Source organism: Artibeus jamaicensis, unplaced genomic scaffold (genome assembly GCF_021234435.1).
Source record: "Artibeus jamaicensis isolate MK-2021 breed Jamaican fruit bat unplaced genomic scaffold, CSHL_Jam_final contig_511, whole genome shotgun sequence".
Taxonomy (NCBI): domain Eukaryota; kingdom Metazoa; phylum Chordata; class Mammalia; order Chiroptera; family Phyllostomidae; genus Artibeus; species Artibeus jamaicensis.
The window spans coordinates 2,025,114-2,051,550 of record NW_026521866.1 but is presented as its reverse complement, the minus strand read 5'-3'; the positions used below and the strand labels follow the sequence as shown (position 1 = coordinate 2,051,550).

The following is a 26,437-nucleotide window of genomic DNA, read 5'->3' as shown; positions in this document are numbered from 1 at the left end:
AGAAAGGAGAGATGGAGCTTTGTTCAGTTTTTAAAGGGGCAAATGTTGATGCCTGGAGAAAGGAATGTCCTCTTACAATATATTGTAGTTCCCCTTGCGGTCAGCACCAAAGGGGTAGTTTGTCACCTGTACATATAGGACATTAGATACTGGAACTTGCTCTACAGACTGAATAACATTTAGTCCAGGGCTTGTTTCCAGCCTCTGGTCTTTGTGATCCTCCACAAAGATTTCAATTCTGTTGTTGGGATGTCTGTGCTCTAAAGTGGAATTTTTTTAAATCGTAGTCATTTCTAACTACATCTAAGAATGCAAAGGAAAAATCCCTCTTATGGATTGTGTCTGTCCCTCTATGGTACATATTTTCTTTTTTTTGTCATTATTGCTGTTATTTGCTTTTTTCCTGAAAAATATAACATGCTTTAGAGTTCTCCATATTCCAAATCTCATTTTAAAAGTGTTGAATCAAGGAAGTCTGCCAACTCTTTCTGTTTTCTCTACTTTTCTCTCCATGTTGGACTGCTCTAGCAAAGGAGAATAATATTACCTTACCATGTAAAACATGGTTAATGGCTTTAAAAGAATTCCCCAGCAACTGAGTAATGGGCTGCCAAAAATATTCTTGGTGCCAAAGGCTCTGGATATGTCTGTTCCATTTACTGTGTGTTTCTCCTTTCATCATGACTAAGTGCTCACAAAAGACATAAAAACCTAACCCTCTAGGATATGTGGTGTTTGCGTGAAGAAACCATATTTTAATATATTCATTACTATACCTAACATATATCTATGACTAGCAAAGTAACAACAGCAAACAATGATGGATGCCTATGAAGTGTAAGAGGCTCAAATTATTAATTAGATTGATTTCCAGTGACTAGAAGGAAGCCATTTCATTGTCTGTATTGTGCTTGGTTAAGTGGCTTAATAATACTTATTCTAAGGATTTCTGGAAGTCTTGTACCAAATACTTTTAAACTGTCTGCCTGTTTGAGTAAGTTTACTTTTCTCAGAAATAAGAAGGTGAAACATATTTCTTAATTAAACCTCCATGTTCTAAAAGCCTGATAGTGCAGTATAGCATTTTTTTTATTTTACTTTGATAGGAAATTGAGTCTATTAAAAGGGTTTTTTTTTTTAATTTGTTTAAAATGAATTTTGGAATATATTGAAAAAATCTGAGAAAATGCAAGTGTAGAAAATTTTAAAAGGTGCTTCGTTTCTCCCTGGAAGCAAGAAAAGCCAAAGAAAGGAGCATAAAATCCTATTCCCCTCCAGCCCCAACCCCTACCTTCTCCTGGACCCTTTCTACTTGGTCTGTGCTCAGACTGTCTGGTTCCCACTTGGCAGGAGACTCTCAATCTCTCCTGCTTCTTAGTTTGGGCCAGGCCATCGCCATCTGTCCTGGAATACCATGTGGTTTCTGACTCAGGCTATTCCTCCCCAGTGTCTTAATTGTTAGGCTCATAGGAGCAGGATAGTTGTCTTCAAAGAATTCCTGAGATAGAAACTCTTAATTGTTTTGCATATGACTCACAGGACAGATTACATGCATATGCGAATCATTCCTCTGGGCCCTGGGCCATGAGAAAATCTTGGGCTGATTAACTAAAATTCCATATCATTTACTCCAATATGCTTCAGCAAAGCATATTGGAATTCAGTTGGTAAGAGTAACTTTATCCAAGGAGATAAGCCTGAATCTGCTTTAAATTTGAATGTGTGTGGGTATATAATTTGTATCTGAAACTTAGTCCTTTATTATTTAAGAAAAATTTTAATTCTCTATTATAATCACCGAGTATGAACCCAAACCCCATGGTAAAAAACCATGTTTGTGCTGTCTTGGGCCTGGTTCAGTCCTCAGAAAAGACACTACTCCTGCATAATCTCCCATATTTCCAGACAGTCTGTCTAATGTGGAGACACTAAGTGGCCAACTGAAGATAAAACATGTGCGGCAGAGTTCTCAAGAAAGAAACATATGAAGCATCTTAATTTATTGTGAGTTTAGAAAAAGAAGCAGGGTAGCTTTTTAGGTGCCCCTGGAGACCAATGCTGAATCCACCACTTCCTGTTTGCAGACCTAAATTGTGCAGAAAGGCAGTATTTATCTGCTGTGATTATCAAGTAACCAGTACAAAGTGCAATATATAAATTTAGGGATACATGGATGTTTACTTGAAATAGTTACTGAAATCAAAATATTTTTGCAACTCACTGAATATCATGAAAATATAAAAGTATGGGTTAAGCACAACCCTTAACTTTTCTATAAAAATAATTTTTATACTCAGCTGTATTTTGCTGCATTGGATATACTGTTCTTCAAATCATGTCACTTGAAAAATCATTTTTGCATTCAGAAGACTTCTGATTAAAATATTTAGTTTAAAACATAAAATGTTAATCTTGTGCTTCAACATTAGTGAGATAAAGGCATGGTGTATAATGAATTGGAAATTAAGAGTGTTGTTTGGGGGAGAAAGTTTTACATATAGGTTCCTCTGGCTGGTCTAATTAAATTAACATAATTCACATTAACAGTATGAAAACCAATTTAATTTTATAAATATGGAAATCTCAAAGATAAGATGATCCCAGATAGTCAGGCAATTGAGGTTTATATATCACCTACTGTGGTCTAAGGAGAAGCAGGTATGGTCTGGAACTTCACAGGGGAGGAAGAGAACTTATGGGGAGACAGGAAGAGCAAATGCCTGGTATACAAATGCAGAGGAGTCTTTCTGCTGTAAAAAGAAGTTATCTTTGGCAATGCTTTTTTCCTGGTATAGGCACCAGTATCTCAAGTCTTTTAGGCAGTTAAGGGGAAGGTAAAAAGAAAAATTTTCAGTGTATTCTGTTTCTTACAAATAATCAGCCTAAAATAATCCCATGAAAAAGAGACAAACTTTCCTCACCAACAGTGTTGTCTAGTTTTCTGTATACTACACAAAAGTAAAAGTTAAATTTTAGAGAGTACAACTTACACTATTTAGAGACTACATTATGCTATTTAATTATTTTTGACAGGAGAGTTTTGCTCATATTATTCTGAACCAAGCACAGACATTTAGAGAATGATTTAGAGAATGAACTGATTTACCTTACCACAGGCAAGTGGGGTAGAGATTCGTACCATTAACTCCTGATGTGGAATGCTCTCTAAAAAGCCATTTGGGGACCGGAGGAAAGTGGAGATGCATCCTAGAGAAAAAGTTTTCCACTTAAGTTAAAACCAAATACCTAGGAGGGTGTGCAGAAACAGAGCAAAACTACCTGGATATTTGATATGCACTGATTATACTCCTTTCTTTTGTTACAGGCTCAACATGGGAAAAGACATTTCGGCAGATTGGCTTTGAAAGGTAAGTGGGATTTTGATGTTTCCACTTTTAACTTAGTAATGTCCTATTTTATTCTAAGTAAATTAGTGGCACTGCTACCTCTACTTCAGTAAGTGAGTGTGTGCCCTTGGGTAAGTCATCATTTTGCCCCTTGAGACTCAGTTTCTTGGTAAAGCAGGGTTTTGCATTATAAAATCCTTGCCTGCAATCTGACAGGAAATGAAAATTAAATGGAGCAACACTTCTTAGAGAATTATAGGAATTAGAATTTACTTTCTTCTAGCTTATTCACCTTGTGTGTCATATTCAGTTATATAGTTTTAGTGAAGAGAAATTTTTATTTATACTGATATCTTTCAATTATTAAAATTTTTAGACATTAGATCTAAGTGAAAGGTTGAGATAACATTACTCTCTTTTTACCCTCACCAAAGGATATGTTTTATTGATTTTTAGAAAGAGAGGAAGGGAGAGATAGAAAAACACTGATGTCAGAGAAAAACACTGACTGGTTGCCTCAAGACGCACTCTAATCGTGCATCAAACCTGCAACCTAGGTATGTGCCCTGACCAGGATCAAAACCGAAATCTTTTGGTGTATGGATGACACTTCAACCAACTGAGCAACCTGGGCAGGGAAAGATCATATTACTCTTAAGCATTTCCACACCTGCATCTCCCCAGAAGAAAAAAAATGTTCCCCATGATAACATCAGAAAATGTAGAAGTAGGGTTAATAAACTTACTAAACCACTTGCTCTTGGAATTATTGTTAAACTGCCCTTAAATATGCTGCCATTAAAAATGTCACATTCATTCCTTTCCCTTGTGTCCTGTTCATTCTTTCTTCTACCATGTGTTTCCATGTATATTACCTTTTGATTTAACCTTCTGATATTTACTTTTGCATATGCAAACTAATAGTTATTATGTCTGTATTCTTACACTGCATCACATGAAGAGTGTCATATTAAATACAGTCTTCAGCATTTCGATTTTGCTTTTATCGAGGGTATATCCTACAGATCATTCCACATTGATGTATATAGATGCTAACCTGCAGATGGCATCACTTTGTGTAGATGAACAAAAGGAGTGGAATTGGTCAAATAAGGGATCTTATTAGTATCAAGCTTTACTAAAAATTTCAAGGGTACAAGTAATCAAGGGACATTGATACTGTAGGGAGAAATCTGGAATTTCCCAAGTGGGTGCCCAAGTCCATGATCTCTGGCTCAAAGTGATAGATGAAGTTTCTAATGAGGCTTGCAGGTCCCTAACATTTCAGAGAACATTTAATTTTGCAGCATCCCCAGTTTTATACCTAAGAAGTTTGAATAGCTCATATGATATTCTCCAGAGAGTCAAGCTTCATCACTCTGTGGATTGAAGATTTGTTTCCCATAACATGCTAAAACAGGGATTTCCTGCTTGAAGCATTCCATTGATAAGAACTGGCTTATGAGCAAAAGACTCATTAATCTATTTGTACAGTGATCTAGTTAATATTTACAAGGAGCTTAAACCAGCTCAATTACCCTCCCCCCCATCCCCAGTGTATTCCTGGTAGTCAAGACGAAAATGGATCACAGATCATTTGCTTTAACTCCTTCTTCGGTACCTTATGGGTAGACGTTTAGACTGTTTCCAGTCTTTTGCTCTTTAAAAAAAGTTTTGTTAAATATTGCCAAGTTTTAATCCCTACAGTTTAAATGATTTTCACGCCCATCAGCAAGGCATGAGTATAACTATTTTGCCAAGAACCTTGCCAACAGAGTATGCTGTCAAACTTCAGATTTTTGCCAATTTGACAGGTGAGAAATGTATTTCAGTGTTCTTTTCATTTGTATTTATCCTGGGTCATTTTTTCTTTGAATAAAAAAACAGGTTGAGACTTCTTGCTGCTTCCTAAGTGAAACACTTTGGGCAAGAGCTTCTTCTAAAATGGTTAAGGATTCATTGATCAACAGGATGTGGCAATTGAAACATTTTATTCCTGGCTTACCTGACCTTGACCTTCTGTTTACTTGAATAATGACTTAATGCAAACAGTGACCCTGTCCCAAAACATTATGTTAAATAATTTCTAGCCTGTACAACAACCTCATAGACCAGGGATTGGCAGACCTACTATAAAGAATGAATCGTAAACATTTTGGGCTTCATAGGCTATACAATTTCTGTTCTATTTTCACTTTTGCCACTGTAACTGAAAGCAGCCATAGATAATAGGTATGGCTATATTCCAAAACAACTTTATTAACAAAAACAAAAACAGGTAGGTGGCAGAAGTTGCCTGTTGGTCCTTGGTGACCACCGCAATAGACTATGGTCACTATCTCTCAGGTAAAGAAACTCAAAGAAAAGCAAATAGTTTACCCATGTAGAACCATGCATCTTGACCTGCATTCAAGTAAATGTTTGCCTGGTTTCAAAGACTAAGGTTTTTTACAATAAACCATGCCAAATTGTGGAATTATAGGTCTTTTCCATTTTGTGTTGTTTTACTTTTTTCTAGTCCTACATCTCTAAGGACATAGTCCCAAATCACAAGTTTCAGTGGCAGTTCTCATCTTATGAATATTTTAAATAAATAGTATTTATTTAAATACTATTTAGTATAGTAGTATACTAAATAGTATACTATAACTTCTATAGTATAACTTCTATACTATTGTACCTTCCTAAAATGTTTATGTTTTCAAATATATGTGCAAATAAAAATATTATTAAGGAATCTATTCAGTGATATGCTTTGCTTTTAAATTGTCATCTCAGTTTGGTGATTATCTTGACTGTAAGATTTTATGTTAAAATGTCATCCTTTGTTTTTCCATGTCATCCCAGAGTATTCTCTGCATTGCATCAATTATCTTAAAATATAAAACAGATATTAACCCTTGGGATTATTGTGCATTTATAGTTGCAAAAGCTGTATTAAGCAGTCCTGTCAGATATGACTTGTTTTCTTCTCACGTTTAACCTCTTCTTTCTCTTAAAGGGAATTTCAATTATATCTTAAATGAAGCTATTTGGTTCTTTAGAGCAATTGCGAGACATACTGATCCTTTCATTGTTATGTTCTTTGAAGTTTGCCCACCAATCTATTTGCTGGCTGATTATTTAAGGGGATCATATCTAGAGGAAAAGTGACTGTGTCAGCTAAAGCTTCAAAGCTTTCTCCAAGGATAAGAATGCAAAGATATCCTCTGTTGTACATTTTGTAACTGATAGAAAGACCTAGGGATTGGCGCTGCTGTCACTTTTTGCAGTAACATTTGCCATGAGATGGCATCCAGCTATTCACTTTCTGGAAATTTTGTGATCATATGCCTTATTTAAGAATAAATACACATTGTCACAGTATATATGGCTGGATTAATGATAGTATATTATGGTCACCTCCATAACAACCACCCTAGCCCCTCTGTGGGTACAACCAGGAGTTTATTTTAGGACTTGCAGCACTGTGCTGTAACAGAGAAAGGGTATGGGTTCCTATATCTTTGTTTCCACTTCTAACACCACCACCACCCACTCTTGGTGCTACAATATTGATAACTACATAACGAAAGAAGACTCAGTTGTGTTATATTATTTTGTTTTTATTATAGAGAAAAAATATGTGTCTAACATATTTTAATTTCAATTAGAAAGCTTAACTTCTGTGCAGATTTTCTAAGTTTATGAATATAAATATTTCCAAGTCATATTCATTAACTTTGGTTAAGGCAATGCAGGCGGGCATTTCCTTTTATTTTTTTAAATTTTTTCAATAATCTTCTTTTTATGTATTTTTATTGTTGTTCAATTACAGTTGTCCCCATTTTCCCCCATTACTCTCCACTGCCTTATCCACCCCTGCCTCACACATTCAATCCTCCCTGCTGACCCATTGTCTTTGCTCATGGGTCCTTTATACATGTACCTTGACTTGACCATGCCCCTATTTTCCCCTGTTATTCCCCTCCCCTCGCCCCTCTGGTCCCAGTCAGTTTATTCTTTATTTCTATATCTTGGGTTCTATTTTGCTCAATTATTTGTTTTGTTGATTAGGTTCTACTTGTAGGTGAGATAACATGGTATTTGTCTTTCAACACCTGGGTTATTTCTATTAACATAATGCTTTCCAGTTCTATCCATGTTGTCATGAAGTGTAAGGGCTCCTTATTTCTTTCTGCTGTGTAGAATTCCACTGTGTGAATGTACCGCGGTTTTTTGATCCACTCATTTCCTGATGGGCACTTAGGTTGCTTCCAACACTTGGCTATTGTGAATTGTGCTGATATGAACATTTGGGTGCATAGGTTCTTTTGAATTTGTGTTTCAGAATTCTCAGGGTATAATCCCAGGAGTGGAATTTGCAGGTCAAAAGGCAGTTCCATGTTCAGTTTTCTTAGGAAATGAGTTTCCATAGTGTTTTCCACAGTGGCTGTACCCACCACAGTCTGCATTTCCACCAACAGTGTACTAGGGTTCCCTCTTCTCCACAACCTTGCTAGCATTTCTTTCTAAAGTTGTTGATACTTTGTATATTTTAAATAAATGTATTGGCTAGGGATTGACCCAATTGTTTAGTGTTTCTTCCTCACTTGTGCAAAATCTGATGAGGAGGCCACACAACTCTTACAGAGCAGCCTCCCCTTGCTATGTCACTATTTGGCTTCAGTCTGTAACACTTCTTTCTCAACATGGTGTTCCTGAGTTTGATTAAGTGTGGAAGGAGAGGTTGAAGAATTGCACACTGGGTCTTAAGTGCTTCCACCTCAAAGTGGCATTTTTCACTGCAGCTCACAGTTTATAGCCCAAAGCAAGTCACCTTGCTAATTTAAAGGGAAGGAGAGTTGTTACTCTGCCAGGTATGCAGAAAGGGGATAAGAAGTAGAAATATCGAAAAGCTGTAGTAGTATCTATCACAATAAGCTTTGAGTAAAGTCTGAACACGGTTTTCTCTTCCCAAAGCTACATTTCTCATCTGAGACAAAATATTTCAGCAAGTAATAGACTCATGCATAGTAACCGGCCAACAGAAATAAAAGTTCTTACTTTCTGGGAAATCTTATTGCTGCCTTTTAAAAACTAACAATCTTTTACTGATCTCTCACCTATTTTTAGTTAACAAGCAATGAAATTATTCTCAATAAATCTATATAATCAGCATAGTACCTCAGATCATATCATTATTAACAGTATTGTACATGATTCTGTTTGATGCTCTACTTGGATTGTGGAATAAAATATCTTGCTCCTCCAAAGAATAGGTTAAAATATAAATCATCCAAAAAAAAAAGCCTGCTATGATGTAACACAAATACTCCTAGAATTTTCCCTCCTGTGTACACATAATTCTAAAGGCATGGCTATGACCTCTGGGGACAGAGAAGTCTTCCATTGCCTGTCTGTTATAAGACTTGTCTCTGCATCTATTTTGTGGGGAGCTCCCACCCACTCTTCAAGTTTTAGACATTATTACTTTTGAGAAAACATTCTTGATGACTTACTTTCAGAATCCCACTTCTTGTTATAACTTTTACATTTTTTGTTATGGTGCTGGACATACTGTATTGCCGCTTTTCTCCTGTGTTTCCCTCTTTTGGGGCCATGAAGGATTGGGCTGTTTTGATACCCTAGTGCCCTGGGCACTGCTTGGCATGTGTTGGCTAATCAGGCCTACGGTGGGAACTTAAGAGAGGCCTTGACAGGGAAGTGTACACAGATTTGGTTGGAGAGTGCTCGTGAAAGAGTGGGTTTCTGGGACAGGCAAAAGACCAGGATCTCAACATCTTATCACCACACTGCAGCAGCTGGTAGGATAGGGCAGCCTGCAGCTGGAGCTGGCTCATCCCTGTCAATAAAGGGAGGAAGAAGTGACTTTATTCTGTGTGCCAGTGGGAACAGTTTCTCACTGTAATGACTTTTACATCAGCAACAGAATATTTCTGAGTCTGTCTTCTCAAACTACTGAATCTAATGTTCTGAGTTTGACACCAGCTGCTCCCCCTGTAACAGAATGGAAAGCCAGATGGGGATAGGGGCCATGTTAACAGAGGTACCTTGCCCCTAACTCACTTAGACAACCAAAGTGAAGTGATTGGATGAAGAAAAACATGAGTGAGAATCTGATTCTGTGGCAACATTCTTAGCAAATATTTCTGAACTGTGTTTCGCCCATTCCTGCCCACAGTGCCCTTCAGGACACTGCAGTTGTTCATGCCAAAACTCCACTTCCACCCAGAACCTTTCCTAAACCTCACCAACTACCACACCTCAAGGGCCTCTATTCTGTCTTCCCATCACCTCCTGTTTTCTTTTGGAATAAAGCCACCAGATCTGTTCATAATCTTGAATGTACTTTTTAGTGTCTTACAAGATGGGGTAAAAGTAGATTTACAGTTGTGAGTACACAAAATACAGAGTTTATTGTTCTATTATCATTGATTATTTATTGTATTATTTTCCATGTGAATAACTGAACTTCTACTTTTGACACACCGCTCCCCAAATATATTAGACTTATGCTTCTGAGCGCTGGACATGTGTCTTGCCATCTTAAAACCTGTAGTGCTAAACCAGGGATTGGCAGATATTAGGCATTTAAAAAATGTTTGATAAATAAATGGCCTTATAAATAAATAATAATGTATACTTTCTCTGTTTGCCTAGCACCTACTTTCATGGAATATGCTTTTCTTTATGAATTGTAGTTTCTGTTGGCCTTTTTCTTTGGAGAATGAATAGATTCCTTGGTAAATTGAAGACCAATTATTAAATTATTTTGTATCCTCCAGTTTTATGTGTAACTCACTAGCTATGTAATGAAAATGTATGCTGTTTCTTTGGGTAATGTTATATGAAGTGTTGAAAAAGAGTGAAAAATGGTTTCATGATATGCTTTTCTATATGAAAATATATCTAAAAATGAGATGTGAGAAATCAACTGTGATAGAAACAAAGATATTAATTTGTATATTACTGCTATCATTTTCTGAAGTTTTGAGTTAAGGTTATAAGTCTGTAGCATAAAATGGATAATTTGAATACTAATTCATTTAGATCAAGCATATCACCTCTCTGAGAAGCATACACAAGGGAAAAAACATTATATGCAAATCATACATTCCTATGATCCTTTTGGAGTCCATGGAGTTAATTAAATAAAGGGAATCCTAGTTGGGATTCAGTAATGTGTTGTCAAACTTGTACCTTATTAGTCAACAGTATTTTTGCATATAAAAGTGCACAATATAGGCTTTTTATTTAACGGTTTCCCTCATTGTTGTTTAGCTTCTTGAAAGCTGAGCTTCTAGATGCTTTCATTCTTTCAGACTGCTTATGAATATTCCTGGAAACACTAAAAAGATATTTTTAAACTACAATTGAAATTTTTTGTCACAGTTATTTATATTCAGGAAATGACTAGACAAAAAAGGATGTTCTGTATTTTGGTGTTTAAAATTAAGCCCAATTTACTTGTGTATTCATTTATCTAAACATTTTCAAGCCTCCACCCTGTGCCCATTTCTGGTCTAGATTTGGATTTTCTAATGAACATGTTGGGGGAAAGAAATTCAGACTTTTGAAAAACCTGGCACATGCTGGCCTCACTGCTAAATACTTTGCTTAGTAGACTAATCTAATTCTGACAACATTCTAGGGTCTGGATCTGCTTACTTCTGGTGAGTTAACTAACAATCTCACAACTTAATGACTTACAACAGCAGTTCCCAACCTTTTTGGCACCAGGGACTGGATTCATGGAAGACAACTTTTCCAGAGACTAGAGGGCAATAGTGGGGTGGTTTCAGGATGATTCGAATACATTACATTTAAGCTCACCTCCTGCTATGTGACCCAGTTCCTAACAGGCTCAGACCAGTACTGATATATGGCCTGGAGGTTGGGAACCCCTGACTTACAAGACCAAAGGTTTATTTCCTGCTCATATTAAATGGCAGCTCCAAAGGCTGTGGATAGACTGAGGCTCTTCTCTAAGTGCTTTCTTCATTCTAGAGTCCAGGCTGAAATAGAGCCTTTACTTGGTATAAACCTTTCTGTGGCTGGGAAATTTTGCTATGGTCAAAGCAAGCAGTTACTCAGATGGGACATATGCCACTTTTGCTGACTTTCAGTTGTCTAAGCAGGTTACATGGCCAACTCCGAGGACAATGGGCAGAAAAGCATGCTTCTCTCATGGGGTGCACTGTAAGTCACATGGGAATGTCTAGAGATGTATACTATTTTTATAGGAAAAGAGAGCGTCTAATTGGATAGTGACTTAACCTACCATAGTATACCATCCCCATTTTACAAATGACCAAAGCAAAATCAGAGTGATTAAGTACTTTACTCGATATCATATAACTAGTTAATGTCAAAGGCAAGATGTAAACTCAGTTTTGTGTGACTATACCTTCCATTTACTCACAATCTACCATGCCAGCATTTATTTATAATGCTTTCTGCCAATAAACATCTGTTGAACACACATTATTATAATTATGTTGGAGGCTGGGCTAAGGGGACATGGTCTTGTCTTTTAGAAGATACTAATATTTGAACATAAATATAACAGTGAGTCACATGCTACCATTCTGTGCAATTATTTGAAATACTTTTTTGCAGCTACTATGTACAAGATACCATTATAATGATATATGCAGTGCAGAATTGGAGGAGAAAAAGGATGAGTCTATGCGCATGTATGGTGGTAATGGGGTGGGGGTGTTGAGGTTGAGGCCTGGCTGTCTACTTGTAGGGAAAAGGAATTATCTGTGAAAGCCTGACCTTGGGGGCTGCCAGGACAAGATTCTGAAAAATTATTACACTGTAGTTTATCCATCAGATGAAGGCACAAATGAGAATATAAATGATAGTGGGAACAAGATGAAAAACACATCAGGAAGTACCTTACAGATAATGTTGAGGAGTTTGGATCTTATTCAGTGATACTGAAGGGTATAAAACCTGGGGAAGATATTGTTAGGTATATGTCTAGATGTGGGGGTGACTTCTCCGTGAGTCCCCCAGTGCCACAGACACCCGTGAATGAGTAAATATGGCTGAGAGATGCTGGATCTGTTTGGGGAGGAGGAGTGGGCTGTGGCCAGTTTCTCAGGGGAGATAAAGGCCAGAAGCTGCCAGTTTCTCTGAGGAGAAAAAGGCCCCAAGCGCCCTCTTTCATAGCCTTTTATTAGGTTGTAATACACAGGAATACAGGGCGGCAAGGATCAAACAGCAGATAACATTTCAAAGAGATCTGAGGGTTTCAGAGTCTGAGTCAGTGTCTGACAAGAAGAGAGTTGCAGAAAATTTCCTCTCAGACCCTTATCATATGAATGAAAGCACTCTTAGCAGAGCAGATTTCACAGGTTTATCAGCAAGTCTTTGTGGTGCCAGATTTTTCCCCAGGACACACTCTAGCAAGGCAAGGAGCTGCACCTCTCCCCAACAGGTATTCAGGCTTAAAGGGATTAGAGCCAGGAAGCGCTTCTCCCAGAGAACATGGGGACTCGGGCTATGTCAAAGCCGGGGGACGAGAGTCCATTGCTCCTTTTTACAGCCCCCCGAGTCCTTCCATGAAGGCCTCCCAAGTGATCGAGTCTGGCTTAGGTTGCCCCCCGCCTTGAGGGTTCTTACCCATCATTGACTTCCAACCAAGCTCTAGGGTCAAGGAGAGGAACTGAGGCAGCATTTGCTACCAGAGACAGGCTTTGTCTCCTGTGGCTGGCATTCTAGAGGTTGTCTCTCGCTCTTAGCCACCAGGGGTAGAGATACAATTCCTAAAATCAGGCAGAGCTGTCTACAACATCTAGAAATGTCAAATGGGTAGCAACAGAGATGAGAAGATAGATTAGGTGAACAAAAAATCAGCTAAAAATAATTGCAGAAGTTCAGAAGAGTGATTACAACTGTCTGAATCAAGGCAGTAACAACTGAATATGACAGAGGGGATGTATACCAAAAGTGTTACAGAAAGCAAAATTTTAAATTACAACTTGGTGAATGATTAGGTGTGAGCATGTAAGAGAAGAATGTTTCTGGAATAGGCCACACCCAGTTTATAGATTCTACCTTATAGCTGCCACTACCTTCCAATCTAGTGTTTGTGGCAGTCTACTTCTCTAGTTCCGTAGAAATTTGCTCCACTGACACGCAGAGCAGCCTGGAAGAGTCTGAGATGAAAGCCTCAGAAGCATCAGTGAGCAACAGAAGTAAGTGAACAGATACTCCAGCAGCCATATTCTATCCCATGGACAATCCAAAGCACATCCCATAGGGTTTTACAAAAGCTTCCTAGAAACTCCTTACAGCAGTGAGTCATTAACAATACACTTGTGTGTACTTCTCTCTCTTTTCCATTGCTCTCTGTCACCTTCTCTCACTTGTACTTTACAGTAGGGCTTCCCAAATAAATCACCCACACCCAAGGACCTGAACTAAGATACCAGTACTAAACTATCTTAACTAATACTAAACCAAAAATCTTGGATAACTTTATCTCTGGCCTGTGTTTACTCTGTGAAAGTACAAAATGCACTATTATCATTTATAACATTTTTGTCAATTATAAACTTTTAAGACTTGGTAAACAATTATAAACTTTTAAGACTTGGTTCAAAACTCTTTTTTTGGAGGGGCAGTTGTCATGTCACAGATCCCTAGGAAACTGAAGAAAGTAGTAGACTCAATTTCCAGGAAAATGCATATGCACACATTAAAAAATTTACATGGAATTTCTGGGGCCTCAAAGAGCCTCTGAAGCACAACTCAGTCTAAAATATCTGTTTCAGATAAAGATAGCATATTTCTTTCCCAAATTATAAAATCTACAAAAGTTTATTCTACTGCCTCAATCACCTGGAAGCAGTGAGCAATAGGGAACCTCTTCCTTCTTTTGCATGTGCTTATACTGAGACACAGAAAAATTAAGCAGAAGTGCTGGAAGTAGGATTTTCTTAAAAATGAGTATAGGTCAAAGTCCAGATCTTAATTTATATTTAATATATTCAATCATATGGAATTTTATTACTAATAAATTTGTTTTGGAATCATTTAATAAGAATAATTATATCAATAATGACAGTAACAATATTCAGCCAAGTACTAAAGACAATATTGTGTATGTATCATCTCAATTAAACATTTCAATACACTGAAGTGGCTATTAACACCATACCAGTTTATGGATATAGAAACCAAGGCAGAACACCTCCACCCAGTGATCATGGATCTTATAAGTACCGTAGTCTTTCCTTAACCAAGGCAAATGCATTCTAAACCCCCAGTGGATGCCTGAAACTATGAATAGTACTGAGCCCTATATGTACTATCTTTCTCTATACATACATACATACATACATACATGCATACATACAGCCTTTTCATTTAAAGGATTTACTTTCCAACTTCTCTTTGGATATCTATCTTCATTGCCAGCATCACTACCCTTGTGCTTTGGGACCATTATTAAGTAAAATAAGGGTGATTTGAACACAAGCTCTGTGATACTGCAGCAGTCAATCTGATAACTGCAATGGCTACTAAGTGACTAACAGATGAAGAGCATATACAATGTGGAGACGCTGAACAAAGGAATGAGTCATGTCCTGGGCAGGATGGAGTGAGATAGTACACCACTTGTAATGGTGTGCAATTTAAAACTTATGAATTGTTTATTCCTGGAATTTTCCATTTAATATTTTCAAGCCACAGTTGACATAGGGTAATTAAAACCATGGAAAGTGAAAGGAGTAAGTACTGTGGAAAACAGTAGATTTAAACTCAATACTACCATGTACCCTGCTTTCTTGCCTTAAGCTATAGGGACAGTTGTCAGACATAACTCTATTGTTCTTTACTCTAAATTCCCTATATATACACTCTAAGTGTATATATGCACTTGCACATGTATGCATGTATTAACTAAAATAGAGGATTCACTTTCCCTGCTTCATATCCTTCTATAACTCATACACAGTCCAGAACCCTTGCTTATCACACCATTAGAAAGAGTAAATAGAGAGCCTGGAGACTCCAAGAAGTGGCCCTTGTGGTGGAAACATTTGCAACTATTCTCCTCATATAAAATATGGCAAACACCTAGAGTACTTTTGCTTTGATATAATGAAGCAAGTTTGGAAAAATACCAGAGAATCACATGAAACTGATTTTTCCTCTATTGCACCATCATTCTTTGGCATTTGCTCAGCTTATATGAAAGTAAAATTCTGCTTTCTCAAACAAAGGTAGTGTTCATATATCAACTATTCTTTGGCACTTGTGGACTTTGTTTTTTTAAATAAATTCTTTCTTCCTCTCCCTTTCTTATTTTCTTTCCAAAAGTAGAATCAAACACAGTAATAATAATATTTTCCATAAACATTTATCCAGACAACTCAGATTATTGCTAGTGGCTGACTGGAGCACTCAGTTAAAAGAATTTTAGGCAAAAATGAATGCTGTGGTCACATAGGAGAGAAGTCTTCCCTGGAGGGGGAGGTGGGAATGGAAGCACATTTGTCTCCATTTTCCATTCACAATTAGACTCTGAATTTTGCCAGGGTGATCATCCTCATATTCCCAATCTAGTATGTCAACACTTGGAATCAAAATGTGTATGCCAAAGATTTGCAAGGACATAATGACTAGCAGTCTCCCTAGGCACCATTAAAGAAAGTGAACATGTTATAACTAAGACCAACTGAATGATTTTATCTTAGTCCAAATAAAGGACTGGCTGATAAAGTACACCTATAAAATGACCAGAATTTTAACTTAGATTTTATTTAAACCTATTGTCATTAGATAGCCACATTCCACATCATAAAACCTAGATAGAGGTCTCATCTATTCTTTTTCTAAAATTGTTGTTCAAGTAGTTTTCTGTCTTTTACTCCCATCCCAGCCCACCCACCCAGCCTCCCCACCTCCCTCCCATTCCCATGCCCCCCCCACTTTTTGGCCATGTGTCTTTATACTTGTTCCTGTAAACCCTTCCCCTATTCTTGCTACAAGCATATATTAAATGCATCTATAGCAATCTGTTTAGGCTGCTATAACACCATACCACAGACTGGGTGACTTAAACAACACATGCTTATTTCTCACAGTTCTAAAGGCCAGCAAGTCCAAGATCAAAGTACTGGCATATTCATTGTCTAATGAGTAATTGCTTCTTTAGTTCATAGATGACCATCTTTTACTGCATTCTCACATGGTAAAAAGGAAGCAGAAAAGCTCTCTAGGGTCTCCTTTATAAGGACACTGATCCCATTATGAGGGCCCCACCCTCAAGACCTAATCATTTCCCAAAGGCTTCACTCTCCCCCACAATACTGTTATATTAGGGGTTTAAATTTCAACATAATTTGAGGTGAGACAAACATCAATTCATAACAAGTACCTATAACTTCCACACAATCAGAAGTTATAAATTCTTAGATCTGAGGCTTTTACATCTATGGGATATCATATAATCAAATTCATTAAACTTTTCTCATACAATGGATAAAATCTGTTGTTTTCTTTCTTTTGCCAAAATATCTTGTGTATACTTAAAACACAAATTAAAAGCTATAGAATATATATATATATATTCTATATATATTCTATATATATTCTATATATATATAGAATATATATATATATGTGTGTGTGTGTGTATATATATAAAATCACACACACACACAAGCAGGTAATTTACATTCCTTAAGTGTTTGAGAGCTTTACCTAGGACTTTGACTTCCAACTTAAAAAGTAATTAGTTTTTTTTTCTATTCAAGCATAGTTCACATTATTTAATAAGTATTTAGTGAACAGATATATTTTTCTTCTAGAAAATAGGATATAATCTTTCATTGAACTTCTCTTTCTTTCAAAATATCACTGGAAGAAAAGACGTTCTGATTTTCAATCTCCATCTTTTGGCTGTGTCATTTTATTATGACAGCTACAAACAGTGTTTGAGTTCATGAATGACAAACATCAATCTGGTCCTGCAATGAGCAGTGCATTCTTGAACTAAAAACCTGAATCTCCAGGTGGTTACCTTGGCACCTTGCTTTGTACAAAATAAGAGGTAACAGCAGGAATGCTTTAGATTTCATTAGTGTCATGACCAAATAAGCTGTATTATATATCACTTAACAATGTCAGGTCTTAGTGTAGATAGCATAAATTTCTGTAGACAGAAATTCATGCTGTTTGGTATGGAAGTAAAATTTGGATGTTGAGTCTATAAAATGTATGTTTTGGAAAATTGTACTAATGATCAGATACTCACAATTGTAGGGTTCAGATTTTTTATTTGTTCTGCATCTTACTTACAAGTTTGAAATTAGCTCTTTCAAAGATCTAACTACTACAAAATGTCTTTTCCATAAGCTCTACCAGTTATACATCTTAGCTAAAGAGTAAGATATTATTGCTTATATAAAGTTACAGTCTCTATCAGGCATATTTTATAGACACTGTTTGAGTTTTTCCATCAAGATTATTGAAAAAATTTATCATCCTAGATGAACAAAGTGAAGACAATTAATTCCTTCCAGCTCTCTTTTCCTTCTCTATCTCTAAACATGTACATAGGCACACAAATCTGTCTAAATTTACACAGAATATTTGAAATAGTAATTATAGTATTGCATCATTTCTATATTCTAGCAGTTTGATTCATATAGGTAAGATATAAAGAAGATTCAAAGAGGTTAAATATAACTTTATATATGATCAGGTGGCAATGAAGTCTTTCTGATTGTAAAGTCTACACTCCTCCTTGTTAATCTCTGCAGACATTGTGAAGGTCTCTTTATACATCAGGTGCAATCCTATTGCTAGAGTGGTGATTTTGCATAAATCATTTGTTGTGTCTCTCCGCCCCCCACCATTGCTTGGCTAAAAGGACCCAGGGAAATTTTGATCAGGCAGGACTCCCAAGCTTCATATGCCCATGTAAACCTTCCTCCTGGCCCTGCTCTTGGCTCACTCCTGCACCATGTTGATTTATTCATGAGAAAAATTCTTTCCTCCCTTTGAAAAGCTCTAATGTCCATTTCTACTTGCCGCACACTTCCTATAGACAGAACCTAGGGTTAGGTCCACCTTCCTTGGGAATCTGAAATGGCTTCTGCTTTATTTTACTGCCTGGTTCCAACTTTTCTGTATTTGCTTTCTGCTACACAGTAAAACTAAATTATTTTTACTAAAATACAGTTATAATGAAATCTTTCACATGCTACTGAAGTCCCCAACCTAATATTCAAAACTTTTCCAAATTTAATGCCCACCCACATTTACAATCAATTTGTCTCTCACTCACTAGTTCCTTCTGCACACATTTTTAAGTTTGCTGATAATTGAAATCTGAATTTACCCCACATTTTCTAACCTCTTTGTCTAGAAACCCATTGTGTCCTGCATATTGTCAAAATCTTGCCATTTATAAGTATTTTAAAAATAAATTATATATATATATATATATATATATATATATATATATATATAATCTTAGGTGAAACCTTTACCTTTCATATAGTACTCATGCCAAAACAGAGCGCTATATTCACAACTGATGGCCTAGCATGATGCTGAATACAAAGTAAACACAAAGTAATACTAGTTGCACTGAATTTCACTAACAGTTTGTAAGCTAGAACTGTATCTTAAAAATGTTTCATCTGCTTAACTGAGGACTTACGGAGTTTGCATCAGCTTACCTGAAAATCATTCTATAGCAGGGAAAGCTTTAAAGATGGAATTATTTTATGAAGACAGATTAATCTCTCCCTATGGAAGAAGGAATGTACTTTAAAAATACCTAAATCACTGATTACGTAAAAGAATTTGTTACCCTCATTCCAGAAGGACCATATAAAATAATCACAATTTGTTGGTAACACAGATTGTATTTTTCTTTGATGATAAAAGTACCACCTCAGATGTCATCCATGTACATTGAAAAATGTTTAAAGTCATTAGAAATGAAAAAAATTATTATTCAGTAGTGCACACATTAGTAATCATGGCTGTTAGAGAAAGCAGTGATGTTTAGTATTTTTAGTTTTTTACATGAGGGCTTTAGGACTTGGGAATCAATTCTGTATCATTCTATTGCTGCAATGAATTAGGAATCCTGAGAGGCTGAGTATTTATTTATTGCAGAAGAACCTACCAGAGAGCCATATAATTCTAGACTCATCCCCCATTACTCTTATGACATAGTATATGATGAACATAAACAAACAACATTAACTTCCTCTTCAAATATGAGGTAGAGGTGTTAACTAATAGATCAGAGCAGTTAACTAGCATCATAGATTGTATATTTCTGCTCTCATCTCTGGAGCAATGAATTATCTGACAGTGTGTCATTCACAGAGCAAATGGTAAATGCTGATCAATTAATGAGTCAGGAGCCCCAGGAAGTAAAAAGAGTAAATGAGAGTAGTCAGAGAAACCTCAGAGTTTCATATGGCTGATATTGGATGCTGTTTATCGACCTGCTTGCCATAAACAGAGAAGAAATTGTTTTTACTTTGTCATCATGAGAAATGTTTGGGTTTGAAGTCTTCTCTACACTCTGCTCTGACTGGTAAAATATAGTTATTTAGAAATCCACACAGATAATTGAATTCCATGCTGGAATGAATGTAATTTCAGTGAATTTGCTAGTGTTTTGTATCAGAACAATAATGGATATAGACAGCCTTCTGAGGAGGATAAGGATAACCTCAGCCTTCAAAATCTGAAACCAAATGCTCAGGCTTCACCACTAACTGTTGAATAGTCACCAGCACTTTCCAGAAAACAGGTGTTTAACTTGAAGGAAAATGGTGGTAAGATAGAAATGTTATGTTGACTCATTCAATACTAGGATAGGATAGGTTATTGCTTATATCCACCACCACCTCTTCCCACCAAAATGCTGGTATATTTTACAAGTCCTCTACACATGGCCCTGAATTACTTTTATGGAAGGAACAAACCCCAATAAATAGACAATACCCCCAAACCCCATACCATCTGTTGCTTAGAGGCACTAGGTAGAAATAAAACCTATAAGTCAAAGAGACCATACTCATTCCAGTGGTAATGCTAAGGTTTATTTCTTACTCTATAACCACCTGGTTTTTTAGGCACTCCACAATCTCCAAGCCCGCTCAGGTCCTGACTCTGCATGTGTATTTGACCAACAGCCTCATGCTCCTGGCACACTGTCCTGTTGGTGTCTCTGGTGTAGGAACCCAACAGTCTCACTAGGTCATGGGCTCTGTACCAACCAATCCAGGAATAACCTAGAACTGGTGGTTTGTAAGTACCTGCAGGACACATGTTCTCTCTGGACAAATAAGTGCTGACTGAGGGTTCAGGGGGAGGAGAAACCAGATATAAGTGTGGGCCAAACTCTTATCTCTGTTAGCGAATTTCCTTTCATTAAGAAGTGGGTGGGGTTGTAGAATCTACAGACATTAGGCATTAAAATACCTGTGTACCAGGAAGAAGCTCTAGGGCCAGCACTTAGTAGGTACTCCAAAAATATTTAATTGAAAAACTTGTTAAATTGCATGAAAAAAAATTGACAACTTCATTACAACATAAACAGATGTTATTTAACATTCAGTCCTACAAAATTTATCAGCTATAAAAATGATAATTTCTTCTACTAGTCAATAAAGAAGCATTTATTAAATAAATACTTCATACGCAGTTATTGAGGTAGGCACAAAGAGAGTGGGAAAGAAGTGTAAGAAATGATCTCGTCCTGAATTGCTCACCTATTCTCAAATTCACACCCAAAAGCTTGATGGCAACATGGATGGCATTTGTGCTGGTTATCAAGAAACCCAAGAGACCGGAAGTTTGGACAGGAAGGGAGAGACCTAATGTGGAAGGCTCATTTTCTCTTGGTGAACCAAAGAGGTTTAATATTTGCACAAGAGGAGTGGAGAGTTTGCGAGGAACAGTGACAGGAACAAGGACAGGAGTGAGCATGACCTCCATAAGCATTACTGAGAAATCTGGCCCAGTAATAGCAGCAGGCCCCTATCCTGAAAATTGGAGAGAAAGACACACTGTTCAGATTTGTAGCCACATAATCTCAATGGCCATAGCTTACTCTAGCATTGTTCACTTATTTGTTTACTTATAAAAATAACAAATTCTTGTTTAGAAGAAAGTGCCTCAATAACACAGCCATAATCCCATAATCAGTGATTTTGTAATAGGTCTTGAACTATTGAAACTAATTTCCCAGAATTTCAAGCAAAGGGATTTGCAAAGGAAACCATTTCCTAAGCATCCAGCACTGTTAATTTTATCCTTGACATAAATTTTTCTACTGGGGAAATCCCCTGGGAGAAGAAGCCAAGGAGGCAGCTTCTGTAGAAATATCATAGTGAAATGCTCAAGGACCTTTGGGACCAGCTTTCTTTTTGAATGTTGAGATGTCCTAGAATAAAGTCTACCATTTAATACATTTTTGGTGTTATTTTCGATAGTTACATATTTACAGATGCAGCTTGGCACTTTGTACCAAGTGCTTATGTTTCATCATTTACATTGTCTCAGATTTTGGTTTTCCTCTCTAGATCTTGTCCATGAGTCAAGATTGCCTTTGTCATTTCTTACTGAATTATTCCAGTCCTTCCCTAATCTCTTTTTCTCTCTCCCTCTCTCTCTCATCAACTTTATTGAGTTGCAATTTACATACAGTAAAAATATCATCTCTTTAGGTGTGTAGTTTTGTGAGACTGAAAAACATATATAGTCATGTAACTATCAACACATTCAAAATGTGTATCTTCCATGTTCCAGAAAGTCTCTTCCCCTCCCTATTCCCTCAGTCTCAGGAAAGTACTGATCTTATGTTTGTTTCCATAGTTTTATCTTTTCCAGGTTGTCATGTGAATGGATTCATAGGGTTTATGGTATTTTGTATCTGATTTCTTTCTCTAGGCATGATGCTTTTTAGGTTTATCCATAGTATGGAAACTATTCCCTCTTATTTCCAATATTATTTTATTGCATAGATCACCAAATTATCCATTGACCAGCTATATATGTTTTAGTTATTTTCAGTCTTTAGTGGTTATGAATAAAGCTGCTATAAACATTTGCATACAGTTCTTTTTTAACTTTATTTTTATTAATTAATTAATTTCCCACATTTTTTAATTGTTCAAGTACAGTTTTCTGCCTTTCCCCCCACCCCAGCCCAACCACCCAGCCTTCCTCATCTTCCTCCCACCTCCACCCCCCATTATTGTCCCTGTGTCCTCTATAATTGTTCCTGCACACCCTTCACCCTTTCCCCCTAAAGTTCCCTCCCTTTTCCCCTCTGTTTCTGTGGACACATATGTTTGTTTCTCTTACTCCAGGAGTCTCTCAATTGAGTATTCCATTTTTTAGTCTTCCTGGTAGTTAATGACCCTGTATTACTTGAAATGCTTACTAAACAAACTTCAAAGCTAAATCACATTTTAACTGCATGGGAATTATATTTAGCGATATACTTTGGGCGTTCTGTTTGCAGTGTGAGCCATCACATTGTAATTTTTGCTTTACAAACCAATTTTTTTCAGTTCCTGGGTTTATCTGACCTGAACTCACCAGGTAGTTGAAGGGAGACTATAGCAGTTAGTGTAAATTATCCCATGTGTGTGTGTGCTTGGATGGATCCACTGATCTATTGTCTGTGGCTGCTGTTATATCACGTAAGAGCTGCCTTTCTGAAATCTGGAAAGGTATGAATTTTGAAATAACTTCTCTCTGAGAAGTGTGGAAAAAGGATTTTCATTATCTTTATATGTGCATGACACAACTGCCCATCCTATTTAATAGTATGAGGTTGTGCTACAGAATGTTTTTCAAGCTTATGTTACTATGCCTGCACTAGTTCACTTTATGTCATGATCCAGTACAATATAAATATATACATTTTCAAAAAATAGCTACTCTCACTGCATGTAGTGCACTCCTATGTTTTTTGTTTCATTTTATTCTTCTATGTTTCATGAAAAAGAAACTGGTAGAGGATGGCCACTAAATTTATTTTGTAATAGGCTAAATGGTCATGACCTGCATCTGGGAAATCACCAAGCTTCAGGGCAACACTCAGCATGAGGTACAATAAGCTAGGAAGCACATTAGAAAAATTTGTAATGTTTTAGCTGCTTACTGGGAGTCATTCCCTTCAATGTTGAGTAATGCTATCTTTCATGAATGTCACATTGACAGATGAGAGCTGCTGTGCCTCACAAATGTGTACAGATTAAAGTCATGATCCTTATACTTCTGATAAAGCAAATGGAGACCTCAAGGCTGTACCTTCCAAGGACCTGGAAAAAATTACCAACCTCCAGAGTCTTGGATGTACTTCAGACAGAGGAGACTTTACTTGCCTCCCATTTTTCAATAATTCACAAGAGCTTTGCAGGCCAATTATACAATTACAATCAGTGTGTCAGGCATGTGTTCCATGGGGAAGCAGAGTTGCTCTTTTATGAGATAAAGAATTGATTTCTGAAACTAAATGGTATACAGTTGAGGGTGGTGCTGAAGAAGTGAAGGCTTGAGAGCAGAGATGGAGGTGAACCAGTCCATCTAAAAAGTCAGGCACATCCAAGAGTTGAGGCAAGACCCTAACAGGTTAGTGGGAAGTCCCTGGGGAAGCTCTGTCCTTTCTCTGTGCAGCACCACTTCTGCAGGTCTGCAGTCAACCATCTGGTGCTGGTCGTGGTGGGCTGTGGCCCTGAGATCAGCTTTCAGAAAGCAGTCTGGGCCTGGACTAAAGAAGAATTAGGATAATTAGAACCTTCCAGACACACCTTTCTTAATATATGATAGCATCCAATTGTGAAAAGACCTTCAGAAACAATGGTCCTGCTGCACTTGAACCTTCCCCTTGCCAGGTTGCATTTCTGGAAAGAGCCCTACTTTATCAAAGTTGACACAGCATAACCCAGTACTGAGGAGATTATTCTAAACTGCTAATTATTATTCTATATAGCTTTTAATTTTTGTCTTTAAAAACTTGTAAAGGTTTATGATTAATTTCTTCAGTCTTCAAAAACATTACAGTCAAATTTTATGGTTCAGAAGAGTGAAACAGCTAGCCAAAGCCTGAAGATAATTCATCATCAAAACAAATAGATTTCTTACTTTAACCTCATCAAACCACTATAATCTCTATTACAGAGTCTTCAATTCAGATTAGTTTGCTTCTGTTTTTCATAACCATTCACTCAGTGGTACTTTATTCAATAGACTAGTCACAAACTGGGAAAGAACTGAGAGTCCTTGAGAGGAATGCAGTGTTGAATTTGGAACCTAGAACACTGTGGATGACAGAAGTCCCTGGGCGCAAAGGGCTTACTGGAGTGTATTCCCATCTCTCCTTCCTGTGACCTCTTTGTAAATCTCCCTGTTATCTAGAATCAGTAGGTCCTCCCCATCTCCCCTCCCCTCTCTGTTTTTTTTCTTCCATTTTCCATCAAGCATTTAGATATTGATGTCCACAAAGTGTACCAGTAAGGGGATGAAACTACCTTTGGGTGCTGGTTGCATCAGCATGCTGGGGAGGGAACACAGGGACATATTGGTCAGAGTGTCCCAGTATAAGAAAGTGACCCTGTATCCAGGATTACAGAAATAGCAGGTAGACGAGGTAACTGGAGTGGTTTGGAAGTTAGTTACATTAAATAAAAAATTGATTGAACATATAAATAAATATTATGATGATATGAATGCCAGGTTTCTTGCTATCTGAGCAAAGATCTATACACATGGAAGGCAGAGACTAGAAAGAATCCTAAGGTGTTAAATTGAAATGGAAAACAACGGAATGAACTCATTTTTTTAATGTACATGCACAGAAAGATATAGAAATACTGGAGTTGTAAATATACTTTTGAGTGTGTTAAAATAAATACATATATTAGTTCTCTACCTTCATAAAGTGAGGGAGCCCAGAAGTAATGCTAACCCCAAAACAATGAGGCCTCTGAATCCCGTGGTCCACTAAAACGAAACAAGGCTTTTTGGAAAAATGGTCCCAGAGACGAGAAGGGCAGGAATCAGAGGAAACAGAGGATAGGTCTGAAACCTTCCTGTGTCATAAAATAGGAAAGTGCTTAATGGATGATTGGGACATGTCACAGGTGCCAACTTCAGGGGCTGGCTTTCCCACCTCAGTGGCAATCTGAACATCAAAGTAAATAGTGGTAGTTTCAAAATAGAACCCATCTAGTAAAACAGGGATTCATGGATCCACACTGACATCAGTTAGCTAAGCAATTAATTAATTGGAGTTAAGGGGGATCATCAGCACATTTGGTGAAATAGGGTCCGTGCATCCAATAACAGTGTTGTGTTGACAGGGATTTCCTGATTGGGAGCAATGCATGGTGGTTATGCAGGGAAGTGTCTTTATTTGGGGGAAGTACAGATAGTACACAGAGAAGGAAGTGAAACAAAATGAAAATATGTTTTCTTGACTCATTTCACATAATTGCACCATGAGCATGCACCTCCTGGGCCCAGACTGAGCTTCTGCTTGCTTGGCTTCACACTTCATTGAAGGTGCTTGTGCATCTTGTTCAAATGATCATTTCATGAGTTCCCAGACTGCTCGTTCTGTTTATACATTTCTCTCTTACTTAGGGTTTTCCTCAGACCTGGATTTATTCTTCACTGAGTTCCTTGGACTTGACATCTTATTTTTACTCAGCCCCTAAACCCACATACTTCAACAGAAACAAATGCTGGTTCCTTGTTCATTCCAGCCCACTGCTCTGTGCACTCCCAAGTTTAATTCCTGCCACTCACCCAGAATTTGCCTAGTGTGGGTGAAGCACAGTAAACATCTCAGTTTATTGTAATAGGGACATAATATTTTCTAATATTTTAATTTAGGAAACTGAGAAGTCATATAATTTGCCATGTGTTCACAGAAAAGCAAGTCACCTATAAATATGGACCAATACCTCTCCAAATGCCTTGGCATTGACATTTGAATGTCCAAATGACATTCAGAGTCCTTCCTGCCTGGATTCTAGTACCTTTCAAACCTATCTTTTATCATTCATTCTTTTTTA

At 37.2% G+C, this 26,437-nt stretch overlaps 1 protein-coding gene across 4 annotated transcripts in view; it reads left to right on the top strand.

Moving 5' to 3' along the window:
• PIEZO2 (piezo type mechanosensitive ion channel component 2) overlaps nt 1-26,437 on the top strand; it is a 534,747-nt gene that overhangs the window by 258,916 nt on the left and 249,394 nt on the right. For all 4 annotated transcript variants that reach the window (XM_053668846.1, XM_053668845.1, XM_053668844.1 and 1 more), the window contains exon 4: nt 3,326-3,368. In XM_053668846.1, the coding sequence (XP_053524821.1) occupies nt 3,326-3,368 (43 nt within the window). The remainder of the gene's footprint in view (nt 1-3,325; nt 3,369-26,437) is intronic.